The sequence below is a fragment of the Rhincodon typus genome, chromosome 20 (genome assembly GCF_021869965.1).
Source record: "Rhincodon typus isolate 14 chromosome 20, sRhiTyp1.1, whole genome shotgun sequence".
Lineage (NCBI taxonomy): Eukaryota > Metazoa > Chordata > Chondrichthyes > Orectolobiformes > Rhincodontidae > Rhincodon > Rhincodon typus.
The window spans coordinates 9,881,990-9,903,397 of NC_063351.1; the positions used below are offsets into that span (position 1 = coordinate 9,881,990).

Sequence of the window (21,408 nt, forward strand, 5' to 3'; positions counted from 1 at the left end):
ATGTTTTGTGGGATATAATAGACTGGAATTACCAGTACAGTCTGTAAAACTGAAAATGAGTTTACTCAAAATAGGCTGCAGGATCTTTATGCTTTGGTTAAAAATGTGGACAGAACACCCACTGCTAGTCCTATGCCAGAGTAGTTCTGGATTTCATCACAAACACATCCATAACTAAGGTCCAGGGTGTCCAGTGCTTTGTATCTGGAACAAAGTGCTGTTCTAATTGTAGTTTTGATGGATCCCTATAGAGTAAGAACTCTACTGCCAACTGCATGCAACAATGCCGAAAATGCAATCATGAAGGTTGCCTCCTGAAGGTGTTCCAGAATAATTGCAAATACCTGACGACAGGTTTGCCACTCATGTTTGTACATTAAGTAATGACCAAGTAGGAAGCATCAGGGAAAATCAGTGGTAACATTGCAGATCATTGTGCATATCATCGTGGAGGCCTATGAATTGTCCATCCATTATAGGATTGCAGGATTGAAATCCTGTCCATCTGCTTTTCCTCCAGTTTATGCAGGGCTGCTGTGTACAACAGTTTGAGCCTTGCCAAGTACCACTGAAGCTGCCACAATTGTTTCACCGGGCCTGGTTGTAAACCTCCCTGAATGTGAAGTGCAGTTCATCTCCGGCAATTTGGTTGTGACCTTCTGCTGAGTCCCATGATGTGGTGCTGCCAACTTCAAATGATTGAGCAGGAGACATGTCCAAAGTTACAACAGGCAACGTGAAGCAAATGTAAATCCTCATAGCTGATGGAGAACAGTCATGCAGACAATTATTCCTAATTCCCCTGAATTTTGAAGGTCTCTGCATTTTGTGTAAGGAAATAATTGAAAAGGAATGCCTCTCATAATCTTGTCATACTCTTGTATGCTTTACAACTGAGCTGGAATTTCTAGCATAGACAATAGAGTTTGCATAGCAGTCTACATATGTGACATATTGCCGGAACAGAACATGAATGTAAACGGCAGGAATGTTTCTGGGATAATCCACTGCTTTTTTCCAGACTAGTAATAAGTGAGGATATTGTCCCATTCCATTCTGCCATTTGTAATCCCGAGAGCTAACAGCAGTAAAACTTGTGAATAAGACATATTTGGTCTGACTCAACTTGTTTACTGTGAAATGGAGCTCGAGTATAACCAATAAATTCATTTCCAAGTATTACATTTTTTTTCATTTTCTTTTCCCCTTTGGGCATCACAGTGGGCAAAACTCGACAGAAAAGACTTGCTATTGGATTGGATTTGATGAATAAGTTTTGAAAATGAAACATGAGGGCACAAGATAACTGAATACTGTGACTGAATTGCTTCAAGCAGACGCAAATAGAATTGGAGTCTGGTCAGTAAATGGTGTCCTGCATTTAGTGCTGGAAATATCAAATCAGTAACTCTGTGAAACATGTGGAGAACAATGTTAACCACCCACCTCTGGTCTGTTAAACATTATAAGACACGTTCACTTGTAAACATTCATCATCTTTGTTCAGTTATTGCACCTAATCTACAGGAATACCTAGAGGCAAATAATAAACGCACTGGACTGAATCTTAAATCTAAACATAAAGTGGGGTCAAAGGTTAAAATTCAAAATTTGTGAATCAGAAACCCAACCTGCCTCACAGGTTGCCTGTTTAAATACTGTTTTAAAAAAAGGTTGTAGCTCTTCATTTTCAGTCAGTCTATTTTTAAAGTGTCACCTGCGTTTCTGAGGCTTAATAAAAACCAACAGGCGAAAGGAGTGAAGGAGACCTGAATCTATGAGATAAGTTCTTCTGCAGCACAAAGCTACAAACAATTATTCTCCCCAATCCTCCAAGCACAACCAGCCCTGCATGTGACAGAGTCTGCAAATCTTGCATTAGACTTATCAGGCATTCCAGAACGCATTGAAACAGAATGGAAGAACGTCATCGTCCATCCTGGGGGACAGAAGATGAAGATGAGAGATGAACATGTCAAAGATTATTTGATGATCATTAATATTTAGCCCCTTAAGCCTTTTTGTGTCATTCAATAAGATCGTGGCAGTTTCATAACTTCATATAACTGTCTTTGCTCCATATCCTTTAATACTTTGGAAATCAAAGATCCATCAATCTCACTTTTAACGTTTACAATTGATCCAGTATTAATTGTCATATATAGAAGATTTTCAACTTATACAATCCAATATGTGAAGGAGTGCTTCCTAATTTAACTCCTGAAGGACTATTCACCCATGTCCTAGACTCTTAACAAGTAGAAATAGACTTTTGCCCATCCCCCACTATAGCCTGTCTTTTCTCCTTAACATTCAGAAATAATTCAATTAAATCATACTTTAACCATCGCAGTTTCAAAGGAGTACAACCCTAGGTGGTTAAATCTTTCCTGTAGGTTAACCCTTGAAGTTCAAATATTGGACAAAATTTCTCAGTGAATAGCAACCTCATGCAGAATTTTTTTTAACGAAAGAAGGGAACTCTGCATTTCCGAGAGGAAATGGTGGGGTTGATGGTTGGGGAGTGGGCATCAGGTCCCAGAGGAATGGTGCCAGTTCCCAGGGTTGGGGGATGATTTGTCACGAGGGATTGTCAGGTCCCTCAGGGTGTGTTGAGTCAGAATCCACGGGTATAAAGGGTCTAGGAATTGAGTGAGGTAGGTATGCGACCAGTTTAATAGTTCTTAGGAGTTAGATTGTATATTTAAGAGGCACAGTGGCTCAGTGGTTAGCACTGCTGTGTCACAGCACCAGGGACCCAGGTTCAATTCCACCCTCTGGCAAATGTCTGTGTGGAGTTTGCATGTTCTCTCTGTGTCTGTGTAGGTTTCCTCCAGGTGGTCCAGTTTCCTCCCACAGCCCAAAGGTGTGCAGGTTAGGTGGATTGGCCATGCTAAATTGCCCTTAGTGTCCAGAGATGCACAGGCTAAGTAGATTAGCTGTGAGAAAAATGAGGTTACAGGGATGGGGTGGATGTGGATGGGATGCTTTTCAGAGGGTCAGTGCAGATTTGATGGGCTGAATGGCCTCTATCTGCACTGTGGGGGTTCTATGATTCTGCAATCAGCTACCTTTTTCTGAGTAGCTGTTTTACTTAATCTCACTGGAGCCATGTGGAATCTCAGATGTTTATGGAGGCTTCATTGGCTTCCAGTCATAGACAACTGCTAAGCAGAAAGTTCAACTTCCTGAGCAAATGCTTTGGAGCGTGCTATGATGGAGATTCTGCAGAATCCCCACATGTGAGACCAGTCTATGCTGGAATAGTGACAGTCTGGCCAGCAGAAAATCTACCCTATCATTTTAATAAATCTACTCTGTAACTCATTCCAATACCATTGGACCCTAACCATCATCAGCCCCTTACAATGACCACCTTTTGTTCCATTACCTTTGGAAATCCTGACCACTATTCCAGCCTCCTCCCACTGTCTTCTTTCTATCATCATCACACCTTCAACCAGCTATCTCTGCCATTGCAACCCCTCCACAAGGTCTACATGCCCTTGGACAACCTCAGTTGTAGCCGTGTGCTGTAGGAATTCTAGCACAACAGGCCTGCACCCTATCAATCTGCCTGGCTGTGAAAGCATGCAGAAAAAAATTGTAAATATGTCCTGGAATTGAAAAACAAACTGCGGAATGACCAAAATTTTGTCGATGTAACAAAGGCAAGAAAGCAAAGAAGAACCCTACCTTGGCCTTTTGTATCAGCTTGACCTTTTCCAACCTCAAAAGAGCCTTTTGTTCATAGAACACACTTTAAAAATAAAATTCAGGCCCTTGTGAAAGCTGATAGAAAGTGAAACTTTCCAGAAAGCCCTGTCGTGGTTGAGATTATCTTTGACTATTGTGGTGGGACAATTCTAGGCTGGTTTTCACAATCGGAATCTACAGGCAGCTCCACTCCAAAGAGAAGGACTCAATGCTGACCTGAAAGTGGACTAAGAGTTTTATTTCAACACATTTGAAAAACCTTGGATACATATTATTCCTTCCACACACAGCTCATCTACTTTGGAATGCTTAGTTCACCAAAATTAATTGCTTTGATAGAAGGGCTGAGGTGAGGGGACATGGACAGTTGGAACTTTCAGGCATGAGGGAGGCATAGGAGAAATCTTCTTGCATGTTATATTAAAAAATGTTCATTTTACCAGATTGATTGCAACTGCTTGATAGGCAACATACATGTCTGTTCATCTCTGCAGTTCAGCCCCATTTCCATGAGGGATCTTAAAGCAGCTATTAGATCACTCATTATCTCATACAGAGAGTGTTGCATTGTATAGATGGTTACTCAGGTGCTTGAAAATTGGACCATGCAATATTCTATTAAACAGTTTTCAGGTGTTTCATCAGCACAACACATAATCCTGAAACGTGGGTAATTTGTGCCCATTTTCCTTTAAGAAACATTGTATTATTGCATAGATTACAGACCAGAATATATACCAGCACAACATGTGACAGTCCAGTATTCAATCGCTCCCTACTCAGTGCAATGGAGTCATTGTAGTGGGTTCAAGGAATGTGTAATTAATGTAATAGTAATAACCCATAAGAACTGAACTCAAACTATGTATAAATTCTTAGATGTTATAACTGTGTAAACAGTTTGCAATGCTCATAAAATTCAAGCTATGTATCTCAACAAGAAGCCAATTATTGTGATATATGTTACATGAGGTAACATATGGGGATGCATTCAAGCTTTATTATGTTGACAATGGTGAGGTCAGTTAACTTCAGTGGCTGGTTTGTGATGCACAGTGAAGCCAGTTCAATTCCTACGTCAACGATGAAGGCCCCATCTTTGAACTTTGCCTCAGGTGTGGTGTCCTCTGGGTAAACTCACTACCGTTCACTTCTCTATGATGAGGGAGCACCCTGAGGGCCTATGCTAACTTCGACTCAAGAAAGTGAGTCTCACTGGGCAGTAAGATAATCCAGTATTGGGTTAATGTAGGAATCAATGTTGACCGTAATGCTAATCTGAAACAGAAGGGAAACATAAACAGAAATTGCTGGAGAAACTCAGCAGGTGCGGCAGCATCTGTGGAGAGAAAGCAGAGTTAACATTTCAAGTCCACTGACTTTTTGTTCAGAGCACAGATGGGATTGGACACAACTCTGGTCTTATTTTCTCGTTGGGGTCTAAAAATGACCTAGCTCCTATGATGCTGCTTGGCCTGCTGTGTTCATCCAGCTGTACACCTTGTTATCTCTATTGTTGAATCCTGTCAGTTTGCTGGATAGATAGAAATTTTCTCATTTATTAATCCACTATGGAATATTTTGACCATACTTTGCAGCCTGCGGCAAATGACCAGCCTCTGGTCCTGAATTCAGCCAGGTATTAGAAATATGATAACTTTCTTCTTACCTCAGCTTATGCACAAAAAACTGTGCCACCAATAATGTTAGACATTAGGTCACCTTTTAGTTCTGTATATGACTTGAACTATTCAATAAGGTATATTGAGGCTGAAGGCTAGCCCTGCATGTTTGCATTAAAAAATACAACATGTGTCACAATTACACATTGGATAAAAAAGGTCCGCAACAATTTCCTGCCAGTTATCCTCCTGTGATCCTCTAAAGATGACGATAAACACACAGCTACCATTGCTTGTTGAATAAGTATTAATTATTGATACAAAGGGGAGCCTGTTGCTGATTGACAACATCTTTTCATGTCCCCATCAGCAAACAGGAACTAAATCTATACATATCATTCATGTACCAAGACATTTGCAAACTATTTTCCTTCACATTCAACTGGGACATTCTGATCTGAATCTCCTATTGTGCAGTGTCTCTTCCATTTGTCCACAATCTACGATGGATAATGGAAATCATGTCCATTAAGTTATTTCAAAGTCAAATGCCTCATTTTGCTAGATCACACTGCAAAAGAATTGAAAAAAAAATCATGGATATGGAAAGCACAGTCCAAATTTAAGTAATGAGAACTGAAATGTTGCGCAAAACAGCATTACAAAACATCAGAAATAGTGACTTGGATCCTACTATACCTAATATTTCAGGTCTAACATTCAGTTGTAGCCAATGCGAACTTGGATAAATACTGGAAACCTCATTCTCTAGTGTTTTTTAAAAGGGGGAAAGGTGAAGAGTCATAGAATTTAATCAGAAAAATGAGATTTCATCAACAATAACTTGAAACTGATGCAAGGGATTGAAAAAAAATTCATGTAATTATGTTTAAGCTTAACGCCAGTGGAACAATTATTTGCACACTTCCTGTGAATAAAAATGATAATTGAGATTTTCCACTGAACCATTTCATGAAATTCCATGCCAAATTATCTCTATTTTTCCCTCTTCTTGCACGTTTCTTGTTCTCATTATCTCTTCCGATATCAATTGGAACTTTCTGCTCCATTGCCAAAGATGCCTGCTGAAAATTGCACTTCTTTCATGCTAAGCATTTCTTTTTCATTCACCAAGTCCTAACTATTTCTAAAGAATAATTTAAAGATTTTCAAGGTTTGACTGTTCCTCCTATATCTTAAGATGCTGCTCAAGCACCTTTCTCACACTCTTATTTTGGAGGGATGCATGAAAAGGCTTATCGTCTCATCAGTAATCTTTTGATCTCATATTGTCAACCTTTCACTTTTTCTCCTAAGCCCCTAATGTGTCTATATTCCTGAGGGCTATGCACCTCTGAACTTTAACTCTCCTCTACTTTGAGTATTATGTTCTTCTCCCTAAGTCCCTGCTCTATTGAAATTAAGATTCATCTCAGCTCCTTCTCAAGCACGTTCATTCGCAGAACCCAAGAATAGTGGAACTGCTGTTTGCTATCTTCTTTTATTCCTGCTATAATTTGCAGACATTCAGATGAAAGTTTGATGTCACCAATCATTGTTTCCTGATTTACCTTGTCTTTTTGACTTTCCAATCTTGGTGCAGCAGGTAATTAAGAAGGCAAATGGAATAATGTCCTTCATTGCTGGAGGGATGGAGTTTAAGACCAGGGAGGTTATACTGTAGCTGTATAGGATGCTGGTGAGGCCACACCTGGAGTACAGTGCACAGTTTTAGTCTCCTTACTTGAGAAGGAATGTACTGGCACCACAGAGGTGCAGAGGAGATTCATTAGGTTGATTCCAGAGTTGCGAGTGTTGGCCTATTTGAAGAGATTGAGTAGACTGGGACAATATGCATTGGAATTTGGAAGAATGAGGGGTGAACTTATAAAGGCATATAATATAATGAAGGGAATAGATAAGATAGAAGCAGCGAGGTTGTTTCCATTGGTGGGTGAAAATAAGACAAGGGGGCATGGCCTCAAAATATGGGGGAGCAGATTTAGGATGGAATTGAGGAGGAACTTCTTCACTCAGAGTGTTGTGAATCTGTGGAATTCCCTGCAGGGTGAAACAATTTGGGCTACTTCATTGAATGCTTTTAAGGCAAAAATAGATAGATAGATTTTTGAACATTGAAGAATTTAAGGGTTATGGTGAGTGGGTGGGTAAATCGAGCTGAGTCCACAAAAAGATCAGCCATGATCTTATTGAATAGAGGAGCAGGCTCGAGGGGCCGGATGGCCTACTCCTGCTTCTATTTCTTATTTTCTTTAATCTTAGTGGTGCAAAATACTGAGGGATTTCTTTTTTATCTCAGATTTAAATATAAAAGAGAAGATGTTCCAAAAAGGGCACAATGGATTGAATGGCCTCCTTCAGTTCTGTAACCATTGTGTGATAATGTTTTCTAAGCGCAGACAGTTGAGTTCATTATATTTGGAAAGCCTTGGTACATCTTGCTATGTTGAAATGCTATATTAATGCAAGTTGTTGTTTCTGATATGGAATTCAATACTTAGTTGAATGCCAAAATGAAGTGTTAACTTGCCCTTGTGTTCTTGAGATTTTCCAATTGTGCATCTGGACATTTATGAAACATGCAGAACTTGTTTATATCTGCAGTTCTGCTCAGGTTGTGCACACAAACATCTCACATTTTGGTAACAATAAGTGCTCACTGACTTACATCTCAGGGTGGTTAGAAGACACAGCAAAAGTAAAGACTTGTGGAGGACAAAAACAAAATTGTAGTGCAGAATTTTGTGAAGTCCTTTCAAAGTGAGTATGAGGAAGACAATTCCAGCTGCTGGGGAGGTTATTTTGAAACAAAAGGAGAGGACATGGGAATTAGATGTGTGTCAGTGAAGAAGACGGTGAATATTTGCATAGAGGTGTAATCAACTCTACATAATTTGGTTTACTGTTGGTAAATATTATTGTAATCTTTTTTCAATCAATGAATCTTGCAATCATTCTGATTTATCAAAAATATTTGATTGGAGAAGCAATCTAAACTTAGAAATTGATATTGGCATAACTCATTAGGCAGATTTAAATCAACCAGTAATAGTTTTTTAGGATGGTGTTAAAGCATCAGATGACATATTTAATGATCAATTTTGTGCTTGTGAATGATGGAGTCCTTACTGCCAAAAGGATATGTCTCATGGTTACTATGTCAGTATACATTTAAGAGACATGTTCAAGATAGCTTCACTGAACTAGAGAATGCGACCTGAGAGTATAAAGGTCTTACACACCGCTTTAACTGGGATCACTTAAAGCATAGCATGCTATTGAAAGCTTGCCTGCTGTTTTTGATGGAGTAGCTTAATGTTAGCCCATGCACTTAGGTGTCTAAAGAGTATAATGTCAATGTGCAATTGTTAGTTGTTATAACATCTGTTGGATTCTTCAACAGCAAGACCGCCAAGCTCAGTTTCTTCTGTTAGGGAACTGGACTCTTATGTTGTAGGGAACTGGAGCTGGAGCTGGATGAACTCCGGATCATTCGGGAGGCTGAGGGGGTGATAGGGAGGAGTTATAAGGAGGTGGTCGCACCCAAGATACAGGAAAAAGGTAGCTGGGTGACTATCAGCAGGGGGAAAGGGAATAGGCAGACAGTGCAGGGATCCCCTGTGGCCGTTCCCCTCAATAATAAGTATACCGTTTTGGGTACTGTTGGGGGGGATGACCTACCAGGGGAAGGCCATAGCGGACAGGTTTCTGGCACTGAGCCTGGCCCTGTGGCTCAGAAGGGAAGGGGGGAGAATAGGAGAGCAATTGTAGTGGGGGATTCAATAGTAAGAGGCACAGACAGGCGGTTCTTGTGGACGCGAACGAGAAGAACGGATGGTGTGTTGCCTCCCGCGTGCCAGGGTCCGTGACGTCTCGGATCGTGTCTTCAAGATCCTTAAGGGGGAGAGTGAGCAACCAACAGTCATGGTACCAATGACAAAGGTAGAAAAATGACTGAGAACGTGCAAAACGAGTACAAGGAGTTAGGGAGATAGTAGGAACAGCAGATGCTGGAGAATCTGAGACAACAAGGTGTAGAGCTGGATGAACACAGCAGGCCAAGCAGCATCAGAGGAGCAGGAAGGCTGACGTTTCGGGCCTAGACCCTTCTTCAGAAATAGGGGAGGGGAAGGGGGTTCTGAAATAAATAGCGAGAGAGGGGGAGGCGGATAGAAGATGGATAGAGGAGAAGATAGGTGGAGAGGAGACAGACTGGTCAAAGAGGCGGGGATGGAGCCAGTAAAGGTGAGTGTAGGTGGGGAGTTAGGGAAGAGATAGGTCAGTCCAGGGAGGACGGACAGGTCAAGGGGGTGGGATGAGGCTAGTAGGTAGGAGATGGGGGTGGGGCTTGAGGTGAGAGGAGGGGATAGGTGGGAGGAAGAACAGGTTAGGGAGGCGGGGATGAGCTGGGCTGGTTTTGGGATGTGGTAGGGGGAGGGGAAATTTTGAAGCTTGTGAAGTCGACATTGATACCATTGGGCTGAGGCGGGAGAAGGGGTCAGCAGAGTTAGGGTTAGGTTCATGGTTGAAGAAGTAAGCTCGGCAGGGCTGGGTGCTACTACCGTCACCGCTGCTGCCGCTGCCTACCCCGCTCCGCCCACTGCCGACGCCGACGCAACTCCCCCCACAGCCAATGCCGCACGGCCCACAGCCTCCACAGCCAGCAGCTCCAGAGGAGACAGTAGCACCCAGCCCTGCCGGGTCTTCACCATCACCCCCAGACCTCCCCCTTACTGAGGACGAACGGTCAGTCCTCAGTAAAGGGCTCACCTTTGTCCCCCTCCACCCACACATCAACGAATACCGCTCACGCTTGGACGTTGAACGGTTTTTCTGCCGCCTCCTCGCTTACTTTCTTAATAGTGAGCCTAACCCTCCCTCTACTGACCCCTTCTCCCGCCTCCAACACACCGCCTCCTCCTGGACACCACCCCAAGGCCTCCTACCCTCCCTCGACCTCTTCATCTCCAACTGCCGTCGCAACATCGATCGCCTCAACCCCTCCACCCCTCTCACCCATTCCAACCTTTCCCCCACAGAACGTGCAGCCCTCCGCTCCCTCCATTCCAATTCCAACCTCACCATAAAACCTGCGGAAAAGAGTGGCGCAGTTGTAGTATGGCGCACTGACCTCTACATCGTCGAGGCCAGGCGCCAACTCTCCGACACCTCCTCCTACCGCCTCCTTGATCATGACCCCACCCCCGAGCACCAAACTATCATCTCCCAAACCATCCACAACTTCATCACCTCAGGTGACCTCCCATCCACAGCCTCCAACCTCATCGTTCCCCAACCCCGCACCGCCTGCTTCTATCTCCTTCCCAAAATCCACAAACTTGACTGCCCTGGTCGACCCATTGTCTCCGCCTGCTCCTGCCCCACCAAACTCATCTCCACTTATCTCGACTCCATTTTCTTCCCCTTGGTCCAGCAACTCCCTACCTATGTCCGTGACACCACCCACGCCCTCCACCTCCTCCAGAACTTCCAATTACCGGGTCCCCAACACCTCATCTTTACCATGGACATCCAGTCCCTATATACCTGCATTCCCCATACAGATGGCCTAAACGCCCTCCGCTTCTTCCTGTCCCGCAGGCCCGACCAGACCCTCCACTGACACCCTCATCCGCTGAGCCGAACTCGTCCTCACCCTCAACAACTTCTCTTTCAATTCCTCCCACTTCCTACAGACAAAGGGGGTGGCCATGGGTACCCGCATGGGCCCATGCTATGCCTGCCTCTTTGAAGGTTACGTGGAACAATCCCTCTTCCGTACCTACACTGGCCCTAAACCCCACCTCTTCCTCCATTACATTGATGACTGTATCGGTGCCGCCTCGTGCTCCCACGAGGAGCTCGAACAGTTCATCCACTTGACCAACACCTTCCACCCCAACCCTAAGTTAACCTGGACCATCTCTAATACCTCGCTCTCCTTCCTGGACCTCTCTGTCTCCATCTCTGGCAACCACCTAGAAACCGGAATCCATTTCAAGCCCACCGACTCCCACAGCTACCTAGAATACACCTCCTCCCACCCACCTTCCTGCAAAAATGCCATCCCCTATTCCCAATTCCTTCGCCTCCGCCGCATCTGCTCCCAGGATGAGGCATTCCACTCCCGTATATCTCAGATGTCCTTGTTTTTCAAGGACCGCAACTTCCCCCCTCAGTGGTCGAGAACGCCCTCGACTGTGACTCCCGCATTTCCCGCAACTCATCCCTCACACCCCCTCCCCACAATAACAACCAAAACAGAATCCCCCTCATCCTCGCGTACCACCCCACCAACCTCCGGATCCAACACATCATCCTCCAACACTTCCGCAATCCGACACCACCACCAAAGACATTTTTCCCTCCCCACCATTATCTGCTTTCCGGAGGGACCACTCTCTCCGTGACTCCCTTGTCCGCTCCACACTCCCCTCCAGCCCCACCACACCCGGCACTTTTCCCTGCAACCGCAGGAAGTGCTACACCTGCCCCTACACCTCTCCCCTTATCCCCATCCCAGGCCCCAAGAAGACTTCCCATATCAAGCAGATGTTCACCTGCAGATCTGCTAATGTGGGATACTGCATCTGCTGTTCCCGTTGTGGCCTCCTCTACATCGGGGAAAACAAGCGGAGTCTTGGGGACCGCTTTGCAGAACACCTACGCTCGGTTCGCACTCAACAACTGCACCTCCCAGTCGCGAACCGTTTCAACTCCCCCTCCCATTCCTCAGATGACATGTCCATCCTGGGCTTCCTGCAGATGCCTCCTGAAGGTTGCAGGAACAGCAACTCATATTCTGCTTGGGAACCCTGCAGCCCAATGGTATCAATGTGGACTTCACAAGCTTCAAAATCTCCCCTCCCCCTACCACATCCCAAAACCAGCCCAGCTCGTCCCCGCCTCCCTAACCTGTACTTCCTCCCACCTATCCCCTCCTCCCACCTCAAGCCCCACCCCCATCTCCTACCAACTAGCCTCATCCCGCCCCCTTGACCTGTCCGTCCTCCCTGGACTGACCTATCCCCTCCCTAACTCCCCACCTACACTCACCTTTACTGGCTCCATCCCCGCCTCTTTGACCGGTCTGTCTCCTCTCCACCTATCTTCTCCTCTATCCATCTTCTATCCGCCTCTCCCTCTCTCCCTATTTATTTCAGAACCCCCTTCCCCTTCCCCATTTCTGAAGAAGGGTCTAGGCCCAAAACGTCAGCCTTCCTGCTCCTCTGAAGCTGCTTGGCCTGCTGTGTTCATCCAGCTCTACACCTTGTTATCTTACAAAGAGTTAGGGTGGAATCTGAAGTCCAGGACAAACAGGGTAGTTATCTCTGGATTACTACCAGTGCCATGTGATAACGAGTTAAGAAATAGGGAGAGAGTGCAGCTAAACACGTGGCTACAGGGCTGGTGTAGGAGGGAGGGCTTCCATTATGTGGATAATTGGAGCACATTCTGGGGAAGGTGGGACCTGTACAGTAAGGACGGGTTGCACCTGAACTGGAAGGGCACAAATATCCTGGGAGGGAGGTTTCCTCTAGCTATACGCGATGGTTTAAGCTCGATTAGCAGGGAGTGGGGAACCAGATTTGTAATTCAGAGGACGAGGTATTCAGCCTTCCAACAGACACAACAGGGAGTGAGGTTGTTAATAAAGAAATGCAGTCAATGGAGCGTAATTGTGGACACAGGGATGGTTTGAAGTGCGTATACTTCAATGCTAGAAGTATCAGAAATAAGGCGATGAACTTAGAGCATGGGTCAGTAGTTGGAACTACGATGTTGTGGCCATTACAGGAACTTGGATAACTCAGGGACAGGAATGGTTGTTGGAAGTTCCGGGATTTAGATGCTTTAAAAGAAATAGGGAGGGTGGTAAAAGAGGTGGTGGAGTGGCACAGCTAGTCAGGGATGGTATAGCAGCTACTGAAAGGTAGTTCGAGAATGATATGTCTACAGAGTCAGTTTGGGTTGAGGTCAGGAACAAGAAAGGAACTGTCACTTTGTTGGGGTTTTTATACAGACCCCCTAATAGTTGCAGAGAAGTGGAGGAGCTGATTGGGAGGCAGATATCGGAAAGGTGCAGAAGTCACAGGGTTGTAGTCAAAGGTGACATCAACTTTCCAAATATTGATTGGAAACTTTTTAGTTGTAATAGTTTAGATGGAGCAGATTTTGTCCAGTGCGTTCAGGAAGGATTCCTGACATAGTATGTAGATAGACCAACACGAGGAGAGGCCACATTGGATTTGGTGCTTGGCAATGAACCGGGCAAAGTGTTAGACCTGTTGGTAGGAGAGCATTTTGGAGGAATAAGAGAATGACCAGAGAAAGGGTAGGGCCAATCAAGGATTGTAAAAGGAATTTGTGCACAGAGCCTAAAGAGATAGGAGAGGTCCTTAATGAATATTTTTCTTCAGTATTCACAACTGAGAGGGACCTAGTTGTAGGGGAGAACAGTGTGAAACAGGCTGGTAGCCTAGAGGAGGTCGATGTTAGTAAGGAAGTGAGGAACTTGAAGATAGATAAGTCCCCTGGGCCTGATGGGATTTATCCAACTATTCTATGGGAAGCGAGGGAAGAGATCATAGGGCCTTTGGCGATGATTTTTTCGTCCTCACTGTCCACGGGTATAGTGTCGGAAGATTGGAGAGTGGCAAACGTCATTCCCTTGTTCAAAAAATGGAATAGGGATAACCCCGGAAATTACAGGCCAGTTAGTGTTACTTCAGTGGTGGGCAAATTATTGGAAAGGGCTCTGAGAGATAGGATTTATGATCACTTGGAAAGGCATAGCTTGATTCGTGATAACATGGATTTGTGAGGGTAGATCATGCCTCACAAATACGAATCTTTGAACACGTGGATGAAGGTAGAGCAGTGGATGTGGTATACATGGATTTAAGTAAGGTGTTTGATAAGGTTCCCTGTGGTAGGCTCATGCAGAAAGTAAGGAGGCATGGGAAAGGGGGAAATATGACAGATTGGATTCAGAATTGGCTGACCCTTAGAAGACAAAGGGTGGTAGTGGATGGAAAATATTCAACATGGTGCTCAGTTACAAGTGGTGTACCACAAGGATCTGTTTTGGGTCCTCTCCTATTTGTGATTTTTGTAAATGATTTGGATGAAGGAGTGGAAGAGTGGATTAGTAAGTTTGCGACGATACGAAGGTGGGTCGCGTTGTGGACAGTGCAGAGGGCTGTTCTAGGTTACAAAGGGACATTGATAGGATGCAGAGCTGGGCTGAGAAGTGGCAGATGGAGTTTAACCCTGAAAAGTGTGAGGTGATTCGTTTTGGAAGGACAAACTTGAAAGCAGAATACAGGTTTAACGGAGAGATTCTTGGCAGTGTGGAGGAGCAGAGGGATCTCGGAGTTCATGTCCACAGTTCCCTGAAAGCCGCCACCCAGGTGGGTAGAATTGTTAAGAAGGTGTATGATGTGTTCGCTTTCATTAGTAGAGGGATTGAGTTCAAGAGCTGTGAAGTTATGCTCCAGCTATACAAAAGCCTGGTTCGGCCACATCTGGAGTATTGTGTCCAGTTCTGGTCGCCTCATTACAGGAAAGATGTGTAAGAGTTGGAAAAGGTGCAGAGGAGATTTACCAGGATGTTGCCTGGAATGGAGGGAAGGTCTTACGCGGAAAGGTTGAGAGAGCTAGGGCTTTTCTCTTTATGACGACGAAGGATGAGAGGTGACTTATTAGAGGTGTACAAAATGATAAGAGGTATGGACAGAGTGGACAGTCAGAGACTTTTTCCTAGGGTGAAGGTAGCTATTACGAGGGGGTATAGTTTTAAAGTGAGTGGATATAGGGGAGACGTCAGAGTTAGGTTCTTTACTCAGAGAGTGGTCAGGGCGTGGAATGCATTGCTGGAGAGGGTAGTGGAGTCGGCCTCATTAGGGGCATTTAAGCGTCTATTAGATAGGCATATGGATGATGATATAAGGTAGGGGTGGAGGTTAGATAGACCTTAGGTTAGGGGTAAAAGTTAGGCACAACTCTGCTGTACTGTTCTATGTTCTATGTTACAGGAGAAAATATAAGCATTGTCACAACAGGTGAAACAACCCGCTAAAGGCAAACTTGTATCAGAAGCAATTGTTTAACCATACACCCGCAGCCTTGAATCTCGGCTCTGGCAGTGGAGTATTTTGGCTGCTAATGAGGTGGCCAGGAGATTGACTTGGCTAGTGGGGTGTGGTAGGGGTTTTGGTAGAAATGCTGGGGTTCAACCACAAGCCGCTCTTTGATTTTTTTTTCCCTTCTTCACTCTGTACTGTGCAAAATCCATAGGCCTTAAAGTCCGTAGGACATCCCAGTGTAAACTTCACTCTTAGGTGCTCCTGCTCAAGGACATTAATAGGCAAGTGTCTGGGAATAATCCACCAAACTTATGGTGGCCTTTTGATTGTTCCAGGTTGCGTGTCCAGAAACATTATTAGAGACAACCTCGAGAGTCTTGGGCAGCTCTGTGGTCTTATGCATTGAATTGAAATCCCACTGGCTGCTATGGTAGGATTTGAACACATGTCCCTCGACCATAAGGCTGGGACTTTGAATTACCAGTCCAGTGACATTACTACAACTCCACTGTTTACCACAAGGCAGCTCTCTGGGAGTAGAGACCCAACGCAATGAATTTGTGCACCAATTATTTTGTAAATATGATAGAAACTGAGCACTCTGAGGACAATGAAGAGGATCCACTCTCAAATATATAGGAGGTCGTGCCACTCAAATGCATGCATACTTAAGCTGAGTTGAAACTCCGCTTTGTACTGAACGAGTAGCACAAAACAAATCACAGATTCACAGTATTTAACCTGCTTGAAATGAAATGTCCCTACCAGTAATATCTATCCTATTGATCTGACAGCTGTAGCATTGGAACACAGCAGGAATCCAGAACGAAGCAATCTCCTTCCAACAGGATTTATCAGCTAAAGAAATTGCCTTTCTTAGAAGATGGCACAATAAGAGCAACTTTGTTCTGTGCTTTATATATTGAATCACAAATGCGTTGTTGAACTTGATTAGACAACAGATACAGTGATGTTACCAGTGCACCAATCTCTTGCCCCTCAATGAGCCAATGCACTGCTTAGAATGAAGATTTCATGACTTCTATTTGTCTGATTTATTGCCTATGGCCACACACCAGCTGGAAGCTGGTAAATTACATTTGCAGTGTGATGTCCCGTGCAGTCAAAGCATTTTGTACCCTGAGGAAACGTGCAATTGTTGCGATGACATGTCCTCATCCCACCTATTTGTCTCTGGGAGGAAAGAATGAAATGTAATTAGTAATTAGTCGAGACTCAGTGATCTCCATAAGGAACAGTAGATAGCAAACTGAAAGATGTTGCAAATATCTCAAACTCTGCATAACTTTTAGGCAGACCTTCCTTCCATCATAAAGTCAGAAGTGGGAATATTCGTCGATGATTGTACAATGTTCAGCACCATTTGTGACTCCTTAGATATTGAAGCATGTCCAAATACAACAATATCTGGACAATATCCAAGCTTGTGCTGTTAAGTGGCAAGTACCATTCACAACCCACACATGCCAGCCAGTGCCCATCCTCAATAAGAGATAATCTAACCATCGTCCCTTGGCATTCAATGGGATTACCAGCTTTGAATACCCCACTATCAACATTCTTAGGTTACCTTTGACCATAAACTCAACTAGACTCACCACATAAGCACAAAGGCTACAAGACCAGAGTCAGAGGCTAGGAATGCTGCAGTGAGTAACTCATCTCCTGACTCCCCAAAGCCTGTCCACCATCTACAAGGCATAAGTGAGGAGTGCGATGGAATACTCCCCACTTGCCTGGATGAGTGCAGCTCCAGCAACATTCAAGAAGCTTGATACCATCCAGGACAAAGCAGCCCGCTTGGTTGGCACCACATCCACAAGCATCCACTCCCTCCACCATCAACACTCAGTCGCAGCAGTATATACTATCTACAAGATGCACTGCAGAAATTCACTGAACATCCTTAGACAGCACCTGCCAAACCCTCAACCATTTCTATCTAGAAAGACAGGGCAGCAGAAACCTAGGAACACCATCACTTGCAAGTTCTCCTCCAAGCCACTCACCATCCTGACTTGGAAATGTATCACCAGTCCTTCAGTATCACTGGGTCAGAATCATGGAAGCCCCAGCCTATAGGCATTGTGGGTCAACCTACAACTCATGGACTATAGCAGTTCAAGAAGGCAGCTCATCACCACCTTCTCAAGGGGCAACTAGGGAAGGGCAATAAATGTTAACTAGCCAGCAACGCCCACATTCCATGAGTGATTTTTTTTTTTAAATTACGGTAGTCTCCTTCACAGCCACTGGCAAATGTAGTTCTTTGATGTTCTGAAATTGCAGTTAACGCTTCATTGGGTCTTTGATTTTACTGAGGATATCAATTGCAGACAACTCACTGAGGTTCAGATGTAAGAATTGCTACTTGAACACCTGTAGATGGATAGAACTGCCGGCTGAGAGCCCTTGCCGCCCCCCTCTCCTCGCTTTTCTCATATCTTGTCCTGCTGTATATGGGCTTTGTTCATTCTCCAACTTTTGCCATTTTCAAATCAAATGCCTACGGATGGACCCATCTCTCCGAGCAATTAGTTTTGTACAGAAATTGTGAAGTCAGCAAAATTCCTTCAGCATCTGTCACACCGCTCCCTGTAGACCTCTGCAAGTTGAAACAACTATAGAAAGCACCAACCACATGTAGAATTGTAGCAACAATTAAAATAACTCAACCGGCAACTAATCTGTAAGAATCAGATGATCCCTTTAAATAATGTCAGAGGGTTCACCAGTGTAAGTTTAAAAGAGGGCATTGCTGGAGTGTCAAGCTCCAAATTGATATCAATTAGTGTTGCATGCTGATAAACGCAATGATCTTTCTGTTTTGCATAGATCAGTGGATATTCACTGTCCATTTGCTAATGCCTGCACCAAGATAGCATCAACTCGATTCAAACCCTGGTGTTATAGAGTCATACAGTCATAGAGATATATTACATGGAAACAGACACTTAGGTTCAACTTGTCCATGCTGACCAGATATCCTATATAATTCTAGTCCCATTTGCCAGCATTTGGCCCATATCCCTCTAAACCTTTCCTACTCATACACCCATCCAGATGCTTTTTAAATGTTGTAAGAGTACCAGCCTCCGCCACCTCCTCTGGCAGCTCATTCCATACACGTACCACCCTCTACAAGAAAAAGTTGCTCCTTGGGTCCCTTTTAAATCTTTCCCCTCTCACCTTAAACCTATGCCTTCTAGTTTTGGACTCCCCTACCCTGGGGAAAAGATCTTGCCTATCCATGCCCCTCTTGACTTTATAAGCCTCCATAATGTCACACATCAGCCTCTGACTCTCCAGGCAAAATAGCCCCAGCTTATTCAGCCTCTCCCCAAAGCTCAAACCCTCCCATCCTGGCAACATACTTTCAAATCTTTTCTGAACTCTTTCCAGTTTCACAACATCCTTCCGATAGGAGGGAGACCAGAATTGCATGCAATACTCCAGAAGTGGCCAAACCAATGTCCTGTATAGCCGCAACATGACCTCCCAACTCCTATACTCAATGCACAGATCAATAAAAGCAGGCATACCAAACACCTTCTTCACCACCCTGTCTACCTGCGTCTCTGCTTTCAAGGAACTATGAACCTACACTTTGTTGTCATTTTGAGTTTGAATGGCCCTAGTAAGACCCCAAAACTAACAAGCCCAATTTGTATCCCATAATTTTGCAGTATTTTCATTGTTGAAAATGTCTTCTCCTGCTTCTCCTCCTTTTCCCCTCCTTTTCTTTCATTCTTTTTCTTCTTCATAGTTTCTTCTTTCTTCTTCCACTTTACTTGATACACCAGAATCCTGATTGATCACCCTTTTCCATCTCTTTCTGTTGGTCCAGTAAATTGTATCTTGCTCTACGTTTCAGAGCTTTTCTCTAGTTCTGCAGGCATACATGAATGTTGTCAACATCTCTAGCACATTCTTCAATGACGTTATCTGCAAACATCACTGACCTTAGTGGTAAGGACTTGAGACGACTTTATCATGACAGTCGGTTCTTTCAAGATTAAAATTTTCAGTAAATTTAGGCAGACGTACCTATTAATGCAGTTGTCCAAGTTTTATTCCAAGGAACAAGGTATCACTAGGTGAAAAATTGCTATATCTGATTTCTGTGGCAACAGTCATCTCTGGCCCAGTATGCACCTGATTGGACAAAAAGGTATAGGGTAGATTTCTACTTTTGCTGGTAGTTGAAAAGCAGCAACAGTGAATCTGATTCCCATTATACACCTAGCCCCGTTTTCAAAATCAGGTATAATGTATTATAGACAGATGTCCCTTTAAACATTCCCTGGCTTATTCCACCACAGCGGAGATAACCTATTACCTTAAAGATACAAAGAGTCCAATTTTCTAATATATTGTTTCTCCATTGACCAAAACAAGCTAACCTACCAGCCTGTAGTGAAGAGAAAGGTTTCACTTTATCAACCACTTTGATGTGAATTTGTCCTTTTAGAGTTCAAACTGATTTAAGATCAATAAGTGTGCAATCTTTCAACCAGTTGGGTCAAAAGTGAGCGCACTCAGCTAGCACATTGCTTCACATTTCTAACATCTAATAATAAATGTTAGACTTTAGTTTTTTTTTTGTACGATTTTCATTGATTTGTGATACATTGCTTAAATTAGAACATTTTTCTTGTCTTTCAGGTCTCCACCTGTAAGTGAAAGTGCTCCAATAGGAACTGTAGTTGTCACTGTAACTGCAGCTGCAATCAATCAAACAATAGTGTATTCAATTATAGCAGGAAATGATGCCGGTAAGAACATTTTTGAGATGAATGATTTTATGTAGCATGTGATTTGAAAGATCAGCTTGTCAGTCTCACTCACCTTTGTGAGATTGCATCTCATGACAAGCCATGTAATAGTTAACTTGATAAACGTACATTTATATACATACTTTATGTACATATATATTTATCTCTACACAGTTGAAAGACAACATGTTGAAAGATAGTAAATTGCGTTAACAAAGGTTTATGCTATCCCTTATTAACCATCCTTAAATATCATTGAAAAGGTAAGCTGCTTTTTTGAAGCCCTTTAGTCCATGTGCAGGTCAACCAACAGCGCTTTTAGGGAGGGAGTTATAAGACTTTGGCTCAGCAACTGTAACAAATGTACCTCCAGTTCAGGATGATGTATGACTTGGAGGGGAACTTGCAATTGGTAATGTTCCCAAGCACCTGCTGCCCTTGACCTCTGACAAAGTAGATTTCAAAGGTTTGGAAGGTGAGCATAGTTACAGTGCATTTTAAAGATGGCACCACACTGTGCATCACTCTTTGAGGGGGTGATTGATGGTGTGCTAGTCAAACCAGGTGGCTTTGTCCTGGATCATTTTAACTTTCTCAAATTTTGTTTGAGTTGCACCTTCTAGGCAACCAAAGAGTATTCCATCACAGCCCTGGCCTGTACCTTGTGGATAGTGCACAAGTTTTGGTTTTCAGGATGACCGATACTGTTGAATTCCTGACATTTGATTGCTGTTGTAGTCACAATAACTATGTGGCTAGGCTCATGAAGTCTGTGGTGTTTAGCGACCCCCAGGGTATTGTTGGGGAGGGATTCATTGATGACAGTACAATTGAGCATCAGTGGAAAATAGTTAGACTCATTCTTGTTGGAGATGATCATTACTTCACAATATAATTCTAAGAATCAGTACAGCCCTAATATCTCAATCCAGCACCCTCGAACAGTAGAATGCAGCTATTTGGAGAATTGCCTGTGGTCTGTCTCATAACAAATTCACTTTATTTTGGTTATTTGCAGGCGTGGATCTTGACTCAGGCAGTAAAGAGGCAATGAACAATCAGGAGCTACATCTAAAAAAGCAGATCACTGAAATACCCTAAAGATCCAATTTTCACTCTAATTTAATTCAAATGCTAAATTGTAAGCATGTCTTCACATGGGTA

General features: G+C 43.8%; 1 protein-coding gene across 1 annotated transcript in view; it reads left to right on the top strand.

Annotated features, from left to right (window-relative positions):
* Nucleotides 1–21,408, top strand: part of pcdh15b (protocadherin-related 15b) — a 606,743-nt gene that overhangs the window by 458,803 nt on the left and 126,532 nt on the right. Inside the window, exon 28 of the mRNA XM_048609162.1 lies at nucleotides 20,135–20,244. Coding sequence (XP_048465119.1) covers nucleotides 20,135–20,244 — 110 coding nt within the window. The remainder of the gene's footprint in view (nucleotides 1–20,134; nucleotides 20,245–21,408) is intronic.